The sequence below is a fragment of the Cetorhinus maximus genome, chromosome 8 (assembly GCF_964194155.1).
Source record: "Cetorhinus maximus chromosome 8, sCetMax3.hap1.1, whole genome shotgun sequence".
Taxonomy (NCBI): Eukaryota; Metazoa; Chordata; class Chondrichthyes; order Lamniformes; family Cetorhinidae; genus Cetorhinus; species Cetorhinus maximus.
Genome location: NC_135886.1, coordinates 74,723,880 through 74,746,451, shown reverse-complemented (window position 1 = coordinate 74,746,451; position 22,572 = coordinate 74,723,880). Strand labels below are relative to the sequence as shown.

Below are 22,572 nucleotides of genomic sequence, written 5' to 3'. Positions count from 1 at the left end.
ATTGTGTTTTAGCTGAATCCACTATCATCAGAACTGAGCATCAGCCAATGTACATATCATGTGCCTTTGTGCAAACTTTCTGTAAGTTATGTACCTGCGTAAATTGTTTAAATAGTCTGCCCCTGAGAGCTCTGTCTCTGTTTCATTCGGAACTTCCTTTTCCAGCCATACCAAGTAGCGTATGACAGCGACTGCATCACGCACCTGAGAAAATAGCAGTTGTAAAGGCAAATGCTGTAGTATATCTACATCTCACCAAACCCACCAATGTCCCCTATATGAACATTATCATAATCACAGTAGACCTCTCTTCCTTGTCAGCAATATGATCACTGTCATCAGTCCGAATCTAGGGTGTGAATATTTGGCACTTCATGTCATCATTTTTAACCCTTCAAATGCTTCCCTCCTGCCATACAAATTACTGCCTGTTGTTTTAATAGTCATTTAAAGAGGCTATTAAACAATAAAAGGGAATTTTTACATGAGTGGATTAATTAAATAATTAAAAATAGTACTAAGAGTGATTTTACATCCTTCTTCCTTGGATGGGTACAGTGAGGATGCAGGAAGGTGTATTTCCGATCAATTGCTAAGAGGAAACATGTTTGCTTGGACTTTTCCTGTTGTTAATACTTCCTTTGCTATGGCTGAGTGTGTCACCTGTAGAGGTGTACGTGTCATTTATTAGTGGCAAACTGGGTGTAGCCATTTGCACTATTTGTAGCAGCCTTTCCATCATTTCCCCAGGCAGGATATCAGTTTTATATATCTACATTATTTATTTGGGGGTCAATAAATTAACTGGTCTATCATAAAGCCAGAAAGAGACTAACTTTCTCAGGCTATTTTTTGTGCAGCCCCATTTGAACACATACTCTGGGCTGATACTTTACTGATGGAGTGCTGCATTGTCCAAGCTGCTTCTGTCTGTTCAATTGAAAGTAAACAATCCCATATCACTTTTGTATATAAAAAAGTGTAAAGTACTTTGGAACACCCTTAGCTCATGCAAGATGCTTTATTAATTCAACTTATTTTTCTTTGACAAACTGCTAAAGAATTTTTCAAATAAATAAATAATAAAGTTCTAATAACTCTCTTCTTTGCTATACAAGAAGCCTTTATGGCTCTCCCAACAATGAGGAATCAATTTGCACTGGTTATTACTCAGTATAATAATAATATCCCTTTAAATGACATCTTTTACCATTTCTAGTTACAACAGTAAAATAGCATCTCATCTTGGATTTCTGCCTATTCTTCTCATAGATGCTGCTTGCATACTCACATGTGCTTCTTTCAGTCCTTTCTGTTCTCTGCTGTCCTTAACAGACTTGATGATTTGTACTGGGGAGTACCTATCAATAAGCAATTTTGACTGAAAAATGGAAAAAGAAATCAATAATTGAGCTTGAGCCTTACTTTTTACAGACACGTGTTCCTAGTTCTTGAACAAGAAACTGATTTCCTCAAAACTTCATCCTAATAGCTGTTAGACCTTGTCTGAACGCAAACATTTTTATATGATATTTATGTGATGTTATTTCTAAACTCTAGATTGGAACAATTATTGCATTACAATTTGAAATCCAATATTTTTCTTCCTTGCAGTGTGCAACAATTTAACCTCTGATCTGGCAAAGGAATGGAACAACAGTGAGCATAATTCTTTCTTGTTCTTGATACTAACTGGCAGCTGTGAGCGTTGCACAGTAAGTAATGATACTTCATTCGTGGCTGTCAGGTTGTACTAACTGCACAGTTATTTGCTTCAGTCTCTTCTGAGACTCTGGCAAGTGTAAACTCTAAGATGTTTCTATACATGTGTACTGGTAACCTAAGTTCTGAGAAAGCCAGAGTGCACAGTGCTTGTAGCGAGCGTATATATAATACCTTCCTATCAGGACACTATCTATCAAGTACTCTAACTTGTGTTGACAGGTAACATACCACAATATATCAAGATGTTGTGACGTCATGACCTGCTTTGGTGATTGCAACATTGTTCGATATACCTTGCAACTGGGATTTTCTACTTTAGCATTTCTAGTGCACATTGACAATACATACCAGACAATTTCATACCCACAGACTGATGGTGAAAGTTAGCATGTGTTTTTCCAAAACACTGGCAGCTGCATTTTACATGCCCCACCAGGCGTGTTTTCAGCGGGCAGGCGGGCACGTAAAATAGAGGGGTGTCCACTCTAACACCCTCCCTTCCAACCCGAGCTCTCCCCCATAATATGGGGGGGAGGGTAGCAGGGGCCAGGCACTGAAATCGACAGCCCGCACGCCATATTTAAATAGCTAATCAAGGGTCAATTGAGCTTGTTACCATGCCAATGGACCCCCGATAATATGCTGCCCATGCCATAAGACAGTTGGATGGGGCAGTCGGGTGGGAGTGGGCAGCCTGATTTTTTAAAAAATTCTTCAAAGGGCGGGAAGGAAGGTGTTTTATATCTTTGGGGGCTGCCCTTTGCAGATCATGGGGCTGGCCCCCCTAAGATAGAAACCCCCTTTCTTCCTACCCACCTGCTGCATTTGACCCACAACCCCATCCCTCCCCCACATTCCCAACTTACCCAAACCCTCCCTGCCCAAAAGCTTGGACCTTCCTGTCTTTGGGATCCATTGGGCCTTCTGCTTCCTAGTTGCAGTCCCGAAAGCGCCCACTAATGCACTCTTGGCGCTGCTGGGACTGATGGAGCTGCCAATGAATCCGATTGGCTGGCAGCTCCTGAGGGCAGGACTTCTTCCTCAGTGAGGGGCGGAAGTCCCACATTGTCCCTGTTTAGCCCGCCCACAATGTGTTATGGCTGCGGAACAGGCTGGCGTGGAGCGGGTCGGCTCCACGCTGACTTTACTTCTGGGGGCCATGAGCTGTCTGCCGCCACCCCCGGGATATTCTGCCATGTGTCTCACAAAAATGACATGGGAATTATTGGGCCTTGCATTTGGCAGGTGTGTGAGCTAATACAAATCCATTGTTCAATACCAACAACAACTTGCTTTTACATAGGTCTGGCAGCATCTGAGGAGAGAGATGACTCTTCTTCAGAGCTGGGGCATAGCGGCATTGGGCTCTGAAGAAGTCATAAGGGCCCGAAACATTAACTCTGTTTCTCCCTCAACAGATGGTGCCAGACCTGCTGAGTTTTTCCAGCATTTTCTGCTTTAATTTCAGATTCTCAACATCTGCAGTATTTTGGTTTTATATATTGCCGACAATGAGAGACAGTGGTGATGTCTTCAACATTCTCGTGGAAGCTGATCCCATGTGCTCAGATAATGTCCTCAAGGGGCATCTTAGGAATATAGTGGCATTGGGAATTGGAGTGGAGGGGGGTCGGGTCGGGTCAGGTCGGATGGAGGGGGAAAGGGGTTGGGTTCGGTCGTGCCTTGGTGAGGGGGAGGGGTTTGGGTTGGGGACTGGGTTGGGTCAGGCAGGGCCCAGTGGAGGGGAAGGCTTTGGATCGGTTTCAGCCTTTCCGGGGGTGGGGATTGAGCCTCGGAAGAGGGAAGGGGGTCGGGTTGGGTCGGGCCTAGTGGCGGGGGGGTGTCGGGTCAGGCCTTGGGGGAAGGGGGGGAAGGTTCAGCCAGACCTTGGTGGCGTTTGGTTGGGTTGGGCCGGGCTGGGCTGGGCTAGTCCTCGAGTGGGGTGGTATGTCGGTCAGGCCTCAGGAGAGTGGGGTGGGGTCATGCCTCGGGGTGCCTGAAGGTGAAAGTCAGGCCTGGCGCAGGGGTGGGGGGTGAAGGGGGAGTGTAGGAGAAAGAAGCCCCATCAGGGTGGGGAGTTCCTGTCAGGGTGTGTAGCTCCAGGGGCCGGAGGGGGAGTCCCATGGAGCGGGTAGTTGAGGTGGTGGGGATTTCTGTGGAGGGGACAGGTGGAGGCATGGGGGTAGTCTCCTGAGGGGTTTGGTGGTGTGGGGGGTGCGGGGGGGGGGGGGGGGGGGGGGGTAGACCCAAAGGGGGTCAATGTGTGACAGTGCAATAGTTACCCCGAAATTAGAAGAGGTTTTAATTCTTCTAACTTTTTCTGGGCAACTATTGATATAACCCATCTGAAGTTTGCAATTTAAATTGCATTTTCTGATGGATCCCAGTGCAGAGCTCCAAGGAAGTTTGCACTTCTGCTGGGCAATTGCTGTGCAAATCTTTCCTGTGAACTTCCAAGGTAGCGGTGGGAGGGTAGGGGGGTGTGAGGGGCGTGTTTCCCCAGCTCACCTTTGGGACATCAATACGATACCCTGGAGCTCAGAGGGCACAGCCTAGGTTCAAAGATTTTGGAAAGGGAGGAGAGGTTGTCAATAGACTAGCAGTTTACAAGAAAAGAGGGGCTGAAAGCAGATGCCCTGAGTGGGGGCGGGGCAGGGGGGCTAGGGGGGCTTGGGGGGGGGGGGGGGGGGGGTGATGACAGCCATTTTGAAAGAAACGGGGATAGTATCTAAGGAAAGAGATCCATTTACAACATTGGATAACATGGGAACCAAGAAGGAAAGTGGTCAGCAGTTTAGTAGAAATAGGGTAAAGAGAGCATGAAGTGGGTCTGAATTTAAAAGAGAAATTACAGAAAGACATAGGTCGAGGCTGTGCCATTAAGCAAACAGAAATTATTGTTCTCTGAGCATCCATTACTCATTTGATCACATGTTTGATTGCTAGTTGGAAGATTGAACATTCTTGATCATGAGCTGTTAGATATATACTTGCAGGATAACAACTATACGTGCTTTTTGTATAAGATGATCATTGAAGGCACTTAGTATTAAGGGGGGAAAATTGGATGCTGACCTGGAAGGGGAAGAGTGTGGAACATATTCTTGGTGCTTGTACCTCTATACTGCTGTAACTTTGACGGAAACTCCATTTACATCAATGACTAAAAAAAGAAGGGTTTCGAAGAAGTAATTGAAAGTAAAGCCAGGAAATTGACAGAGCAGGGCTAAAAACTGAAACTGGGATAATCGATAGTGTAACGCATTGCATGAGGAATGAGAAATGAGAGGAACGGAGGGTGCTTGCATGTATGACTGGAGGAAATCACCAAGCTAAATGAGTCAAAAGCACAGATAGGTTTCAGATGTGAAGACAGGAATCTTGGGGCAGATTTTGCCCTCATTGGGGTGCCCGCGATCAGGCCCCGACATGGATTTCACGCTGGCTAACCAATTAACAGCCAGCCAATGTGAAACACGCACTGCAGCACTGCTGGAGTGGGGGCGGGCGGAGCGTGAGCGTGGAAATGTGCGCATGCATGGGGGTGCACGCAGTAAAAGCTCCCTGAGGCGCAGAGCTGCCTCAGGGAACTGGCGATTTTTAACAATAAAAATAAAGATATTAAAAATAATGAAAACATGTCCCTTCATGTGACTCTGGCACATGAGCAGGGACATGTTAAACATGGGTGTTAAAAGATTTTAATTTTTTTAAATCACTGGTTGAAACATCAGCCAGCCCGTGGATGAGGTTTTGCCAAAAATGCAAAGGCCGCTTGGCCTTTTCACCCACTCACCAACCGCATGGTTGGATGGGCAGCGAAAAATTCGAGTCAATTAATTGATTAAGGGCCTTAGTAGGTCATCTAACAATCGGCGGGCGCACTGCCGACTCCCATGCGTGCCTGTTGATTGAAATATCACACGAATGCGTGATGACGTCGAGATGCTCGCCCGACGTCATCATGCATCATTTTACACTCGTTCGGGTCGGGCGTGTGCCCGCCTGTTGAGAGAAGCATTCTGCCCTTGGTGTCAAGTTACTGGGGCACTTGGAGCCAGTGAACTTAGAAAACATGGGCAATTGAAATGCAGGATCTTTTGTAGGTAAGATCTGGCTGCAATATTCTGACCAAGTTTTAGCTTGCAGAGGGTAAAAATGGGAAAATCAGGAGAGTATTAGTATGGTTGAGATAATATAGGAAGGACTAAATCCTGCTTCAGATAAGCCTTCCATAGTTCACAGCTAATTCCACTTTTCAAATTGATAAACTTGGTAAAATGTAGAAGGTTGCGACTTCTGTGGACTTTCAAAACTAAAATGTTCTGTTTTGAGGTGCAAAGTCTCATTCCACTAATATAATTAAATATTACTCTACTGCAAAAGGTTTGAGACCCAGCTTGTAACTGTAGACTCTTCAAATGGCTAACTATATCTCGATTAGTCACAACATATTTTGAGTTATGTTAACATGAGACTGTTTTCTTTCTCTGTTTGTCAGCTGAAAAAAAACCAGACACCATTGCATGTTTCAGCACAGTTGTTCACATTGATGTTAACTGTGGGATACATTAAATATATAGGAATTTTGGAAAGCTCCTTCACTGCCCAACTTGCTCAGCAGATGAAGATAATGAGGTGTAAGAGAACCAGGACTGGATTTTACACTGCTCGCTGGCAGGTTTGAAGGCAGGGGCTCATGTAAAATTCAACAGGTGGCCTTCCTGTCACCTACCTGCCCGCCTTCAGTCTGTCTGAAATTTTATGGGGGTAGAGGGGAGGGGTGGCTTTGGTGGCCTGCCTGCCTTTGGGCTGATTGAGGCCCCTTGAATAGGCCTCATCCTTCCCTCACCAGTATTTTATGATGTCAGGCAAGGGCTGGGGGAGACTTTCTTTTGTAGTGAACTGAGCACACCTGAGGCAACACCGACACACCCCAAATCCAAAGTCATCCCTACCTTTACCCTCCCCAGATGATCAATCTGTTTGGCCACGTTATGAATGCTCCTTCCTTGGCCATCAAGTCCTGGAGGGGGGTTGAGCCCAATGCTTCAAAGGGACGCTACCCATTGCACCACAAGGCCTCCTGGTCTAGAACTAGGGGTCACAATTTTAAAATAAGGGGTCACCCATTTTCGACAGAGGAAGAATTTCTTCTGAGGGCAGAGAGGCTGGATCATTGAATATATTCAAGGCTGAGTTAACAGAATTTAGATTGACAGGGGAGTCAAAGATTATGAGGGGCAGATAGGAAAGTGGAGTTAAGGCCAAAATCAGATCAGCCATGATTTTACTGAATGGCAGAGCAGGCTCGATAGCCCAAATAACCTACTCCTCCTATTGCTTATGTTTTTATGGGACCCATTCTGTAGGACATCACCAAAGTTGAAAAAGGTAGAAGAGGCAGATCTCAGAGTTGTGACTGCAGACCATATTTTTCTCCATTTTTTTATCTTAACAAAACAGATGAGTTTGAAACAGTGACCTACGCTTTATACTTGCATTTAATATTTCTCACTAAAATGACCAAAAATGGGAAATATGAGCCAAAGTCAAGTTGAGTGGACTGTCTGAGTTCTGACCAATCCAAAATGTAGCAACAACTTTGGGTTTTAAAGCCAAAGGTTTTGGCAGTAAGGAACTGAATTCTGGAAAAGAATGGGCTATGATTAGGAAACTGATCAGAGGGTCTTGATTTTCTTTTAAACTGAGGCAGGAAGTAGAAAGAATATGTGGAATGGTGTTTTTAGATTTTATTGCAAAGCTCTGAATTTACCTCAGGAATGACTTCATAGACACCATAGGTTGTGTATTCCCGACCGATCCAGATTTTGACACTCCCGTTAACATAATCCTGCAGATTTTGCCGGATATCTGTGTAGGCCTTCAGTTGAACGCACTCAGCTCTGGCACAACCTGTTTTCAAGTATGTCTTAATGTCTGCAGGCAGTCGTGAATCATTCACAAACAACCTGGTCATTAATGCATACGTACAGACGGAATACACCATTCATTAGTTTTAACCTGTCAGAATTACAGCATGTATGTAATTTCCTGTAAATATCTTGTATTTGTTTATTTTATAGATAACTGAATTATGGTACCCATGCATCAATATTTACATATTTTATTACATATATATGATATTCTTCAATAGATGTTCACAGAGATAATTTTACAATTCAGAGACAGGAAACATTTACTGTTCCAAAGGTCAAATTAATAATTAGCTTATTTTGCTGCCTTGTCTGTACCCAGGGGGGTGGGGGGTGGGGGGGAACAGTCATGATGTAGGCTCATCAGGGAGATGCTGATTGAAGCTGATCTAATACTTCCTGCACTAACTGTGAGATGGATGAGCAATAAAATACCGCATGCACGCCCATAAGCAGGAAAGGGTGAGCCAGACAGGCATGCTTTGACAGTCCTGTGCTCAAAACCTGAGTTTGAAGCATCAGAGTGGTGGAGGCAGGCTAATAAAAATATCCAGAATGAGAAGAAAATGGGAATAATTCAATTGTTAATCACTACAACTTTTTTTTGTAAGTAAGCAAACTGATTTTCTTCATTTCCGGACTACTAACAGTTAAATTTAACTGCAACACAGTGCTATTTGGATAGTCTTTTACACAGTGAGCAAGAGTAGAACAACTTTATCTCACAAGCGCTGTGATTAGTGTCAGTGAGCCCTTGGGCATCCATTTACAGAGCCTGTTGCTGCCAGCTTTGGGTTATGTTTTTGAATGCAGCAGTTACTTTAGGCTTAGCCGATGTGGGAAAGACCATGTGAACTGCTGTCAGGTAGGTCACACAGGTGATCCAACAGGATCGGGGAATATGTCAGGAGAAGGGTCAAGTGAGGCATTTCCTCTCAATATTTATGTGTTCACCAACTCCAACCTTGCCCTCAAATGACTGATGAAGGGTTAGAGTATGGATAGGCATTGGCAGCCACTACATTGTTAGATGTAGTTCTTGTTGTTGCAGAGACATCTCATAATCCTGCAACCAGAGTTTCAAGGCCACAAGCATTCCAGCACAATTTCACAACCCAGTCTCAATCTGCCATCACAGTTGGTTACCACACTCCGGAGGGAATTGGTCACAAGTACACATCATGGGTCACCAATGGAAAATGTGAGCATAGAACTAGTATCAAAGGAATTAAAAGAGTATAACAAAGACTAATCTTTTTATTTCTCCTTAGTGTGGACAGTGTTTGTTGATTAGGATTGTGTGTGGTAGGAAGCTTTTGTAGTTATAAAGTACCTTTCATCCTTTCATGTCTTCAGGGTGTCCCAAAGCATATCACAGTTAATTAACTATTTTTGAAGTGCAGTAAGAAGCAGGCAAACATGGCATCCAATTTGTGCAGACTGATTAACAGTGATGAGATAAATGACCAGTTAAACTCTTTTTGAGAGAGGGATGAACATGGGTTCAGCATCTCAATTTGAATTCAGTTGTAACTTGGTTGGTACATAGGCCTCATAGTACTTGCATCCTACTGCTATGTAAGGGTTTCTATCTGGGATTATCAGCCATGAATCTCCATGGCTCAATTCATTAATTCCCTGTCGAATAATCATAGGCATCATGGTTTTATACATATTTATAATGTCATGGGACTTGCTGGATAACAGGCATTAACTTGCAGGATCACATTCCTGTAGTCACAAACTACTTGAATACTCGAGTTGCGGCATTCCTTTCTATGAATGCAAATATGCGGGCTAACAGATGGCCATATGGGTTCCATTTTTAACACCCTGAACTCTCGGGAGGCCTTCCGCATGGTAAAAGTTCTGTATTTCCCCAGCTGATGTATCCTTTCCACTTAGAAAGTGATAAAGGTGTCTCCTTTGGCAATCATGGTATCAGTCATTTGCTTTACTCAAGTATGAACTGCAGACTGGTTTGTCTGCCAGGTGCCTCCTTTAGTTGGATGGAAGGATCCTGCTGTATAAAATGTGAACACTCTTGCAGCCTTCACAGCAATGAGAAGAGCTGTGTCAATCATTGAGATTGCTTATCTGTTAATCAGCTTGCAGCAGATGGCATAGATTCATAAAATTGAATTAAGGTACCAATGAGACTATTATAAGTGCTTCCATGTGCCCATTCAGCTCGCAGTAGTTATGTGATTGGAGTAAATGGACAGAATTTGTGATAAAGACTGTGATAAAGACACTACATCTGTGTTAACTGGAACATGCTACTTCAAGTAGTGTGAAAATGATCAAAATCCAACATTATTAAAATAGCATTTATATTAAATACTAAAGCAATGTTTAATCTGATTATTTTTGGTGTGCAAATTACATATAGGAAGAATGTTGTGCATTTTGTTAAACTGCTACTTCCCCCTCCATTTTTCTTCATTCCTCTCCTGCAAATATTGAGACTCAGTCCCAGAGATGCTGAGCAACTTCTTGCCTAGGTGATCATTTTTCATGTATCAGCTTAGTGATTGTTGGCAGACTATTCATCCATAGTTGGCTCAACAGCTGAATCTGATCCTAACCTCGCTCAGTGTCCATACACACACACTTTCCAGCACCAAGCAGGGACGGAAAACTTAGCTGATTTCCCCTTATCGTACGGCAGCTGTGAATGAGTTCAGCTCTGCACCTATCACCTACTTATCAGTCTGAGGGCTTTCCATCCTTTATACTTCAGCTACTTGCTGCCAAACTGAGCATTGGGGTGTCCTCATTCTGTCCCATTTAACTCATAGAATCTTGCAGGCCATTCATCCCATCATATCTATGCCAGCTCTTTGAAAGAGCTGCACAAATTACAACAACAAAAACTTGTATTTATGTAGCACCTATAACATAATAAAACATCCTAAGGTACATCATAGGAGTCTTATAAAGCCATAATTTGCAGCGAGTCATACAAGGCAAAATTAGAGGATCTTAAAGGAAGAAAGAGGGATGGAGAGGTTTAAGAAAGGCTTTGAAGAGTTTAGGGCTGAGAAGGCACAGCCACCAATGAAGAAGTAATTAAAATCAAATACTCAAGAGACCAGAATTATATGATCATAGATATCTCAGACCATTGTGGGGCTGGAAAAGATATCAGAGATAAGGAGGGGGCAAGACCATGGATGGATGAGAATTGAAAACTCGGATGAGAATTTTAAAACTAACGCATTGCTTAACCAGGAGCCAGCATAGGTCAGTGAATACAGGGGTGATGGGTGAATGGGGCTTGATGTTTGTAAGAATACACAGTTAGGCAGCAGAGTTTTGGATGACCTCAAGTTTACAGAGGGTACAATATGGGATGCCAGTCAAGAGGGCAATGTAATAGTTAATGCGAGAAGTAACAAAGACATGGGATGAATGTTTGAGCAGCAGATGAGCTGAGGCAGGGTAGAGTTGTACAATGTTTTTGAGTGGAAATAGGTGGTTTTAATGATGGTGTGGCAATGTGGACAGAAGCTCTTCTTGATATCATTTATAACTTCAAGGTTATGAATACTCTGGTCTAGTCTCAGATTGTTGCTAGGACGAGGGTTGGAGTTGGACGCTAGGGAATGGATTTTATAATTGGGACCAAAAACAATGGCTTCAGTCCTCCCAGTGTTTAATTGGAGGAAATTTCTGCTCATCCAGTACTGAATGTCGGACAACCAGTATGATAATTTTGTGTCAGTGGAGGAGTTGTGAAAGGTGGTGGTGATGTAGAGTTGCGTGACATCAGTGTACATGTGAAATTTAAACCTGTGTTTTTGGATGATGTCTCTGAGGGGTAGCTTGTCAGTGAGAAAAAGGAGAGGGCCAAGGATAGAACCTTGGAGGTCACCAGGGCTAAGGTGCTGGAGCTGGAAGAGAATGCATTACGTGTGATACTATGACCACAACTAGATAAATAAGAATGGAGCCAGGTGAGAACAGTGGAGAGATGTTGGCAGAGGATGGCGTGGCCTACTATATCAAAGGCTGCAGGCAGGTCAAGAAGGATGAGGAGGGATAGCTTACTTTGTCACAGTCACATAGCATGCCATCTGTGGGCACAAATTTGTGAGGTGACAACACATTCAATTACCTTGGAGAGGAACGTGAGGTTGGCGAAGGGGTAGTACTTTGCAAGGACAGAAGGGACAAGGGCTTTTTTTTGAGCAGTGATAATGGCAGCTTTGTAGAAGAGAAGGACAACATTTGAAGAGAGAGAACCATTAACAATCTCAGCTAACATGGGAACCAGGGATGAAATACAGCAGTTTAGTGGGAATAGGGTAAAGAGAGCAGGAGGTGGGTCTCATGGACAAGACAAGGTCAGAGAAGGTATGAGGGAGATAGGAGAGAAACTAGAGAAAGATGTAGGTTCGGGGCTAGGGCAGGAGGTGAGTTTTAGAGGAAGTTGGCCTGGTGGAAGGGAGGGAAACACCAGAGTTGGCTGAATGGATGGTCTCACCCTTAGTGACATGAGGTCCTTGTACTTATTGTTGGAGGTGAGGGTGGAGGGGACAGGGGAGAGGCATTTAAAAAGACAGTTTGCAGTAGAGAAAACAAGCCAGAGATAATTGTTGCATTCCAGGATGATCCTGGAATAGTGAGCAGTTTTAACCAATGAGAACAGGATCAATAATGCTTTATGTGGTCTAGCCAGATCTGTTGGTGAATTGCTAAACAAGCTGTCCACCAATCATGCAAGGCAAGGGGCTCCAACTTGCGAGTGCACTTCAAGAATACTCGCGAGACTGCCCAGACCATCAAAGGCATGCACATCCGCAAAGCGACCAAGTTCCTGAAGGATGTTGTGATTAAGAGGCAGTGTGTCCCTTTCTGACGTTACAACGGTGGAGTTGGCAGGTGTGCACAAGCTAAGGCCTGGCGATGGACACAAGGTCGTTGGCCTAAAAAGAGCGCAGAATTTCTGTTGCACATGCTAAAGAATGCAGAGAGCAATGCAGAACTCAAGGGTCTGGATGTGGATTCCTTAGTAATTGAGCACATTCAAGTGAACAAGGCACCTAAGATGCGCCGACGGACCTACCGTGCCCATGGTCGTATCAACCCATACATGAGCTCACCATGCCACATAGAGATGATCCTCACTGAGAAGGAGCAGATTGTTCCGAAACCAGAGGAGGAGGTTGTTCAGAAGAAAAAGGTTTCCCAGAAGAAGCTGAAGAAGCAAAAGCTTATGGCACGAGATTAAATTTTACTCGTTTTGCAGCAATTTCTGTACATACAGTAAACTATTTGAAACCAAAAAAAAATAAAGGAGCAGAGATGAGGGCTTTACTGGGAGAATAACCAGGGTGAGAATTTATTGGGAACTGGGGCGCCAAAGGTAGATGAGGGTACGGTTGAGCAAATCAATTGTTGCAGAAATGTTTTGGTGAATGGTGGGGGGAAGGGGAAAAGGCTAGATAGTTGGGGTTTTGAAAGTGCAGTTTTAAGTAAATTATTGGATAGTTTTCTCCAGTCACAGATACAGATGGGGTTGGGACATAGAAGGTGGATATAAACAATGTTCCTGCTACGCTGCATGATGTGTGACTGTGTACCAATCTTAAAGGGATAATGCAGTGCAACAAGTTGGCCATGCACAGCAAAAAGTAACAAGGCAGAACACTTGAATGAACAGAGAGTGATACAAGGAAGTGATCAGAGAAAGCCTTATCCATGGTTAATACAATGGATGTAGCAAGATCAAAGGGGAGACCGTGTAAACTCCTCAACCCATATTTACAGAGGGGAAATTAAGGGAGGATAAGAGGGCAGTGAACACTGAGGAGAGACAGCATGATGAGTTGAGATTTAGTTCCACACACCAGACTTTTTCTCTTAATCCAATTCCTATACATCTCCGATTGACTTTTTAAAATTCCTATGGAATCTGATTCTAACAGCCTTTCAGGTAGTGCATTCCAGATCTTATCAACCCTGTGTGTGAAGAAATTTCTTTTTTTACTAATTATTTTCAATCTTTGACCTCTGGTTACTGCCCCACTTGCTAGAAGTAGTTTCTCTCTGTTTGCTCTATCAGATCCTTCTTAACTTTGAATATGCCTCCCTTTGAATAAGGCCTCCCCTTAACCTTCTCTAGTCTAATTGGTGCAAGAATTGTACAAATTACTTGTGCTGAACTCTAACCGGAGATTTTTAAAGATTTCTCACTTCCTTGTTTGGTATTCAATAATTTTATTTACTAAGCTAATTATCCTATATGCTTCCTCAACTGCCTTATCAGCTTGTCATGCCACCTTCAAAGGTTTGGGAATATGCACCCTGAGGTTCCTTTGCTCTTGCACTAGCCTCAGTAATACAATTTAGATTATACTGCCTCTCCATGTTGTTTCTTCCAAAGTGAATTACTTCACACTTTCATTTACTATTTGTTTGTCCATCTCAGTACTCTGTACATACCCTCTTGAAGTCTGCTGCTATTGTGTTCACTCTTTACTACATTGCCAAGTTTTGTATCATCCACAACTTCAAAATTGTACTCCCTATACCCAAGTCCAGGTCACATATATAATGAAGAATACAATGGTTCTAATAGTAGCCACCGGAGGATCTCACTGAATACTTCTCTCCAGTCAGAAAAACAATGGGGTGTAACCTCTGACTAACATCGGAAAGTGTTGGCCCGCAGAAATTAGAAGAAATAAATACACACTTACCTGGTCTTGAAAATTGTGTTGCCACTTCCGATGCTCCAGTGAAGTCCAGCTCCAGTGTATTCAAGGAGGCCACAGCCCCTTTTTTACAGCACTAGCTGCCATAAAGCAGGTACATTTACAGGGCCAGGGAAATTGACAGGCCAAGGGAAGGTAAGTGGATAGGATTTGGGGGTTGGGGCTGTCCAGAGTCGAGGTGGTGTGTGTGTCAGGAGGTTGGGGGGAGGGAGGGAGGGTCTGAGGTCTGTGGGGGGGGTGCGTGTGTGTGTCCGGAGGTTGGGGGGTCCGAGGTCTGGCGGGAGTCTGAGGTCTGGCGGGGGCCTGAGGTCTGGTTGGAGGGTGGCGGTGGGTGTGACCGGAGGTTGCGGGGGTGGGGTCCGAGACCAGGGGTGGGTGGGGTCCAATGTCGGTGGGGGGGGAGATCAATGGTCGGGAGGAGGCTGGGGGGTTCAGAGGTCGGGGGGGGAGGAGATGGGATTGTCGGAGGTTGTTGGGGGAGGGGTGAGGGGGGGAGTCCCATGGGGTCGGTCTGAGTCTTTATAATAGTTACCGAGAAGTTAGAAGAGGTTTTAATTCTTTTAACTTTTTCTGGGTAACTATTGGTATAACCTCGGCGGAACCATCGAAGTTTGTGATCTAAATTGCATTTTCAGATGGTTCCCAGCGCAGTGCAATTGTCCAGAGGAAGTTGGCACTTCTGGGCAATTGCCATGCAAACCCTTGCTTGGGAACTTGCCAGAGGCATTCCCCAGCGCATCTTTGGGGTACCCTACAAATTCATTGCTGGGGAGCACTGAAGTTATGGGCCACTACTCTCTGCCTCCTATTCCTTAGACAATTTTGTACACAAATTACCATGTGCTTCTATTTTATGGATGATATGTTATGCGGTTCCTTATCAAATGCCTTTTGAAAATCCATGTCTGCAACATCTGTCGCATTTCCTCCATAACCATCGTTATTTCATCAAATAACTCAGTCAGGTTATTTAGATGTGATTTGCCTTAACAAATTCACGCCGGCTGTCCCTTATTAACCCTTGCTTCTCCAACTGAAAATTAATTTCATCCTTGACGATGGTCTCTAGCCATTTTCCCAATTTTTAATTGATTGGCAATCCAGGAAAATGCAATTCTATTAGGAATTTAGTTTCCTAAGACAGTTTCTGTTTCTTGCTCTTTTCAGTACAAGTGAACTTAATTGTGCTGTGGGATAAACAAACCTGATGAAATCGACTGTCAACAGTGTGTAAGATTGGAAAAAAGGATTGTATGGAATGTCGTTCCCTCGCAGGTTGAAAAGCCCTGATGAAAATATTCAGAAAAGTTTATTTTAATAAGAAGTAATATTTGCACAATTGCTAAAACTGATGCAGTTTTTTTTCATTTGGCACAGATTGATTTCTGTCAGGAACACTCACCTTCAGGTGATGTAAATGGGCCTAGAGAGGGGACAAAACACTTTATGGCTATAATAGGCACTTTACAAACTACCAACTGCTTTTGCACATTTTTCCTTTAATTTGTCTAGGGGTAATCCACGTTTGAAGTTAAATCATGTGGTGTGGTCACATTAGGAATCCAAATACTGTAAATTAATTTTGCCTCAACAGCCAGAAATGTGCATTAACTGTGAAAAATATAGATGAGAGAGAACTCACATCTGGACTGTATGTAGCTGAAGATGAGCATTTGAGAGCCAAATAGGCCATGAAATTCAACTCATTAGTGCTTGGCTTGTGGTGTTGCAAGTGCCAATTTGCCTCCAAAATAGTGTCCATGATACACACAGACACTTCTGTTGCACTGGATGCCATTTTGGTGAGCGCAAACACAGGGAGCATCCACTGGAAGTATACACAGCACAGTAGGCACATTGTAACATCCATCTGCATGCAATTGCTGATTTAACACCAGGGTGCCAAACACCCTCTATTAACCTCGCACAGCTGACCACAGGTTCAGCAGCAGAAAGGAACCCCACTTACCAGCATGATTAAAAGGGACCATTGATTACTTTTGAGTTGTTACTTATTGATTTCTACCAGCTGTTGCTGCAATTATAAAAAATGTTTAGTGTCTTTTAGAGGTGTTCAAAGTTGCTAAAGCCTACCTGTTGTGAGACGCGCTGAAGGACTTTGTTCACACTTCAAGGATTCTGCACAAACCACTTGCTCCAAGACAGCGGTGTGGTAGTATGATAAAAACAAAAAACTACTGCGGATGCTGGAAATCCAAAACAAAAACAGAATTACCTGGAAAAACTCAGCAGGTCTGGCTTCCTCATGACCCTTCTGCTGAAGGGTCATGAGGACTCGAAACGTCAACTCTTTTCTTCTCCGCCGATGCTGCCAAACCTGCTGAGTTTTTCCAGGTAATTCTGTTTTTGTTTTGTGTGTGGTAGTATGTATGTGCCCCCTTGGACTACTGAATGAGCAAGACACAGAGCAGGTCAAGATTCTGTAAAAGGGAGGAGGAAGAGTGGGGGAAGGGCTCTCAGCAGGATACAATATCCAGCTAGTGTGTTTAGGGAGCAATTCTTCTACCTCAAACTAAGCATGTCAGATGTTTGCACTTCACTAAAGTATCCTCAATGAAACCTGCCAACTGCTGCAGCCTCAGAGCAGGGTGAGGATGACATTACCAATGGCTGTTAAGGCATCCAGGGCCATGAACTTTATTATGCTTTGTTCCTTCTAGGCTGGGGCAGGTGCTCTTTGCACTGTTATTAACTGTTGCACTGCTTATTTGTCCACTGTTGCAAAAGCAAGGTCACTGAAGTACTGTGTTTCAAGACAGCTGAATACATTTCATTCCTACTTGCCAGAGAGAAGCAAAAGGAATGAGCATGTGGCTTTCTGAGGATTGCAGGCTACACCATGGTGCAGGACTGCATGCAAGTCACTTTGCAGATGTTGCATGTTAACTATGAGACCACAAATGAAAGTTTTCACTCCTTCATTATCCAGCTGATATGCGACCATAAGCAGCGTGTCATGCAGACTAAAGCCCGGTATCCTGGCAACAGTCACAATGCCTTTATTCGAGGTTATCCACTGTTCCATCTATGTTTAGGCAACCATGGCAAATGACAGATGGCCTTACAGGATGCTCTCGTACAGCTTCTCAGGGTAGTGAGCTAGGGAGTTCCTCAGGGCAGTGTCCTAGGTCTAACTATCTACAGCTGATCCATCAATGAACTTCGTTCCATCATAGAGTCAGAAGTAGGGATGTTCGGTGACGATTACGCAATGTTCAGCAGCAGTCATGACTCCTCAGATACCGAGGTACTCCGTCTCCATGTGCAGCAAGGCCTGAAAAATATTCAGGCTTGGACTGCTAAACGTGGCAAGTTACATTTGTGACACACATGTGCCTGGCAATGCCATCTCCAATAAGAGAGAATAACCATCTTGTCTTGACATTCACTGGTATTACCATCACTGAATCCCCCACTATCAGCATCCTGGGGGTTATTATTGACCAGAAACTGAACTGGACTAGCCAGATAAATACTATGGCTACAAGAGGAGTTGCGGTGAATAACTCACCTCCTGACTCCCCAAAGCCTGTCCACTATCTACAAGGCTAAAGTCAGGAGTGTGATGGAATACCCTCCACTTGCCTGGATGAGTGCAGCTCCAACAACGCTCAAAAAACTTCACATCATCTAGGACAAAGCAGCCTGCTTGATTGGCACCACATCCACAAACATTCACTCCCTCCACCACAGGTGCACAGTAGCAGCAGTGTGTACCATCTGCAAGATGCACTGCGGGAACTCAACAAGGCTCCTTATACAGCACCTTCCAAACCCACGACCACTACCATCTAAAAGGACAAGGGCAGCAGATAGATGGGAACACCACCACCTGGAAGTTCCCCTCCAAGTCACTCACCATCCTGACTTGGAAATATATCGCCGTTCCTTCACTGTCACTGGGTCAAAATCCTGGAACTCCCTTCCTTACAGCATTGTGGGTGTACCTAGTCCATATGGACTGCAGCGGTTCAAGAAAGCAGCTTACCACCACCTTCTCAAGGGCAATTAGGAATGGGCAATAAATCTGGCCTAGCCAGTGATGCCCACATCCCATGAATAAAAAAAAAAGCTCTGGCCCAAGAAGGTCCAGCTTCAACTTGCACCATGTCAGCATTCTGGGTTGGCTGACTGATAGGCAATAGCCAGATAACTGGGAGGATGAATGCCTAGGACAGCAGTTACATTCTTCACAGTGCCACTGCCTCTCCCCACCAACCACCAGCCCCCCCCCCCCCGCCCCCCCACCCCCCCCCACCCACCACCAAGGTGGTGTCTCAACAATTGTTGTAGTGTGTTGAAAGACAGATTGCTGGACTGATGTTACACTCGCCAAGCCCCTTTGATCCATAGTCATGATGACAGCAGTCTGAGCTTGGCTGACAGCAAGCTTACCATGCATGACTTCAATCTGAGCTTCCATTGCAGATCCTGCCACTAAGTTATCCTCTACATTTCATGCAGTATCAGTATCTAAGATGGCAGTTGAGTGAGTGAGTGAGTGAGTGGCAGTGTTTCTTCTTCATTAGTGTCCTCCAGTCTTCCACCTCTTGCTTTTCCACCACTCCTTGGTCAGGTAGCAGTTCTTGAGCATCTGAAAGGAGAAAGGCACAAGGATAGGGTTCTGTTGAGGAGATAGGGGTGGGGGCGGAAAGGTGGATGCTTACACCATGGCCAGAATCTTCTGTTCGGCGTGTAGGGACGGGCCCTGCATATTGACATGTAAAGTGAGGCGCGGTGACTCCGGGCGTGCGTCCTGACGTCACTGCACATCATTCTGATCTTCCGTTCTGCGGGTGCACACTGGAGTCAGCTGCGCGCCCGCTGAACTGTCAAAGGCCTGTTAAGGCCATTAATAATCTAATTAAAGTAATTGTCAGGGCTGCCCATCCAACCTTAAGGTTGGCGGGCAGACAAAGAGCCCAGGCGGCCTTCATATTTTTCATGGAACCTCATCCGCAGGCGGGATGAGGTTTCATGAAGGGTTTATTAGTTAAATAAAAATTGTTATTAAAATTCATAAACATGTCCCAGCTCATGTGACACTGTCACATGAGGGGACATGTCTGATTAATTTTATTTCTTTATTTCAACCATCTTCATAACTGAAATTAATCTCCGTGCCTCAGGAAGACTTCTGCACTCTTTCGCATGCATGCATGAAAGAGCACAGGCCCTGACCCTCCCTCCTCCCCCCACCCACACAGCTAGCGCTGAGCGCGTCTGGATGCACATCATGCTGGGTAGGCCTTAATTGGCCTGCCCACGTAAAATGGTGGTGACCAGCCGATCTTGGGCAGCGATCGGCTCCGTGCTCGCCTGCGCCTGCTCCTGCTCCTGACTAGCCTGCCCGACAGGGAGAAAATTCTCCCCTTAAGTCAGAAGTGATTGTGGAATGAGGGGGAAGTGGGATGTGAGAAAGAGGATTTGGTAGGAGCACACTGCCCTCTCCAATGCTTTCAGCCCCACCACTGACCATGGCCTCAGTCTTGGCTGCTCCAATGATGCCCTGCACCATCCCCTTTAGTGTGGTGAGTACATGCCGTCATGCACCTTCACTGCTGGTTAGGTAATGTTGCCTCTGGTTATATGTCAGCTTGTCATGTAATATAGAAGGAAATGTGATGCTGACTGTGGTGCAACATGTTGGAGTAATGTGGCTGTTATGGTTGAAAAACTGGCAGTGTGAATTTTTGAGATGTGGGTGTGAGGCTTGCAGCAGTGTTGAGTGTGTGAGGTTGAGGTGAAGCTATGAATGTGAGGTATGAGACTTGACTAATAGAGATTGTTAGCAGGTGAGTGATGGGCATGTGACACATTGAGCAGTGTGTGAGGCTTGTGGTGCAATTCATGGAATATGACATTTGAAGATACCTTCACTGACCTTGATCACTCGTGTCAGGTCATTGAACTTTTTGTGATGCTGCATCCAGGTCCTTGGAGCTTGACTCCTTGGCTTTGACCACCATGGCTATCTGGTTCCACTGCCTTCACAAAATTTATCCGGAGGGCCTCCTGGCCCTTTGTGGATAGATCACATCTCTCCTCCTATCCATCTCCTGCACCAAGGTCTCCAGTGCAGCATTGTAATATCCTGGAGCCTGCTCTCTGCTATGTTGTGCCATTATTGAATGTGCCCCATGTCAAAATCACATTTAAAATGACTTCCAGCACCTGCTCCAGCCACTATGCACCTTCCCTCTAAGAGGTCCAGACTAGCTTTCAGAACCAGACAGGATTTAGCCCGTGCTAGCCCCTCATAACTTTGTGTCCCCTGCCCAATCATGCAGCCACCCAACAGTGCACTTAACACTGACTGCAGGCTGTGATGATTGGTCTCACCAACACACAGTGCGACTGTAGCAAAACTTCCCTACTTTTATAATCCATTCCCCTTGGAATAAATGACAACATTCCATTTGTTTCCTAATCACTTGCTGCACCTGCATACTAACTTTTTGTGATTCATGTACCAGGACACCCAGATCCCTCTGTTCCTCAGAGTTCTCCAATCTCTCCCCATTTAAATAATAATATAAATAATTTTTATTCTTCCTGCTAAAATGGCCAAGTTCACATTTTCCCACATTATACTTCATCTGCCAAAGTTTTACCCACTCACTTAATCTATTTATATCACTTTGCAGGCTCCTTGACCTGATTTTTTGTGCAGCTGGAGAGCTTCTCTGCCTATGTAAAAATGCCAGCAGAGGCCTGAATCCAAAAGTCCCACCCCAAACCTGTCGTCTGTCATTTTCACAGCTGGGGGAATAGAGATGGGTTATACATCACACATCCATCGCTCATGGAGTCAGCTTCCTATATAAGTCAGCAGTTGCTTCCACTCATGTGTGGTTTTGGTAAGGTAGGCGACGGAAACCTGAAGTGTGCAGATTAGACCTGGTAGGAGAAGGTCTGAACCTTGTGGGTTCATTTGGATAGCCAGGGTACCCTGTTGGAGAGGTATCCCTTTGGACATGGTCCTCGGACACCTTTGGGAGAATAAGGTACCCTTTGGGAGAGGCAAGGCATCATTTGGAATTGTTAAAACCAAACATGACCGTGCATAATAAGTGCATAAACTCATTGGAGCTGTCAAAGACCATCAAAGCTCATTGAAACAGTTAAAGCTGTCAAGGGATTTAACTCTGCTGGGCTTTAAATTTTAAAGTGTGAAGTGTAAAAATAAATGAGTGTTTGATCTTTCACTTTTTGTTGATATAAGCCAGAGGGTTATAATTATAGGATTTGTGCTGCATGACTGATCCACAACAATCCATTATGACAGTGGGGTGTCTGTTAAGTGAGGAGTTTGAATGACAGCTCCAAGTGGTTTAGAATAGAAATGTTTGTTTTCAAAAGAGATTAGTTGAAGAAATTTCAATGCATTGAATATTTTTTTAATCAATGAAAGTGTCTTATTTTAAATAGACACACAACCTTATTGTATGTCAGCATGGCTCCTGAGGTTTGCGTATGGTGGATACTAGGTGAGTTGGCATGGAGGGGGTAAGCACAAAGGGCGGTGGGTGGGGTGCATGAATTAGCACTAGTTTGGCATAGGAACTAGAAAGGATCATGGGGATGAGTGGGGGTCATGTGTTGGCATTGGGCATATGAGAGCCCATAGGGGGGGTGGGTAAAGGGACATAGGGGAACATGAGGGGCCATAGGGGATGAGTAGAGGGGCATAAGATGGCATAGTATTTGAGGGGACCATATTGGGTGGGTGCATGAGGTGGCATGGGGAGTGTGTGGAGGGGTGAGGTCTGGAGGGGGTGTTTTATGTTTTGTTCATTTTTAAAAATAATTTTAAAGCGCTGGTGCACAGAGACAGGCCTTCCGGCCAGCCTGTCTCTGCAGCTGGCAGCCTCTGCACTTGTTCCGGGGGCGGTGGGCCTGACTTCTAATCCAAACCCCTGAATGAAAATCTGAACCTCTGACCTCTTTCTCCTGGGTGGCGTTTGTGGAGTTGGAAAATGTCCAGACGCTGTGCACCTGACCCGAGAGTGAAAATTTGGGCCCTTATGTCTTCTTCACAACTTACCCTCCCACTTATCTTTGTGTCATTAGCAAATAAGCAATAGTACATTTGATACCTTCATCCAGGTCATTGATATAGATTGTAAATTGTTGCAGCCCAGCACTGATGCCTGTGGCACTCCACA

The 22,572-nt window shown here is 44.6% G+C and overlaps 1 protein-coding gene across 2 annotated transcripts in view; it reads right to left on the bottom strand.

Moving 5' to 3' along the window:
- xpnpep2 (X-prolyl aminopeptidase (aminopeptidase P) 2, membrane-bound) overlaps positions 1–22,572 on the bottom strand; it is a 157,862-nt gene that overhangs the window by 44,885 nt on the left and 90,405 nt on the right. For both annotated transcript variants that reach the window (XM_078547058.1, XM_078547059.1), the window contains 4 exons: positions 15,588–15,669; positions 7,502–7,697; positions 1,292–1,381; positions 95–204 (listed from right to left, as the gene is read on the bottom strand). In XM_078547058.1, the coding sequence (XP_078403184.1) occupies positions 95–204; positions 1,292–1,381; positions 7,502–7,697; positions 15,588–15,669 (478 nt within the window). The remainder of the gene's footprint in view (positions 1–94; positions 205–1,291; positions 1,382–7,501; positions 7,698–15,587; positions 15,670–22,572) is intronic.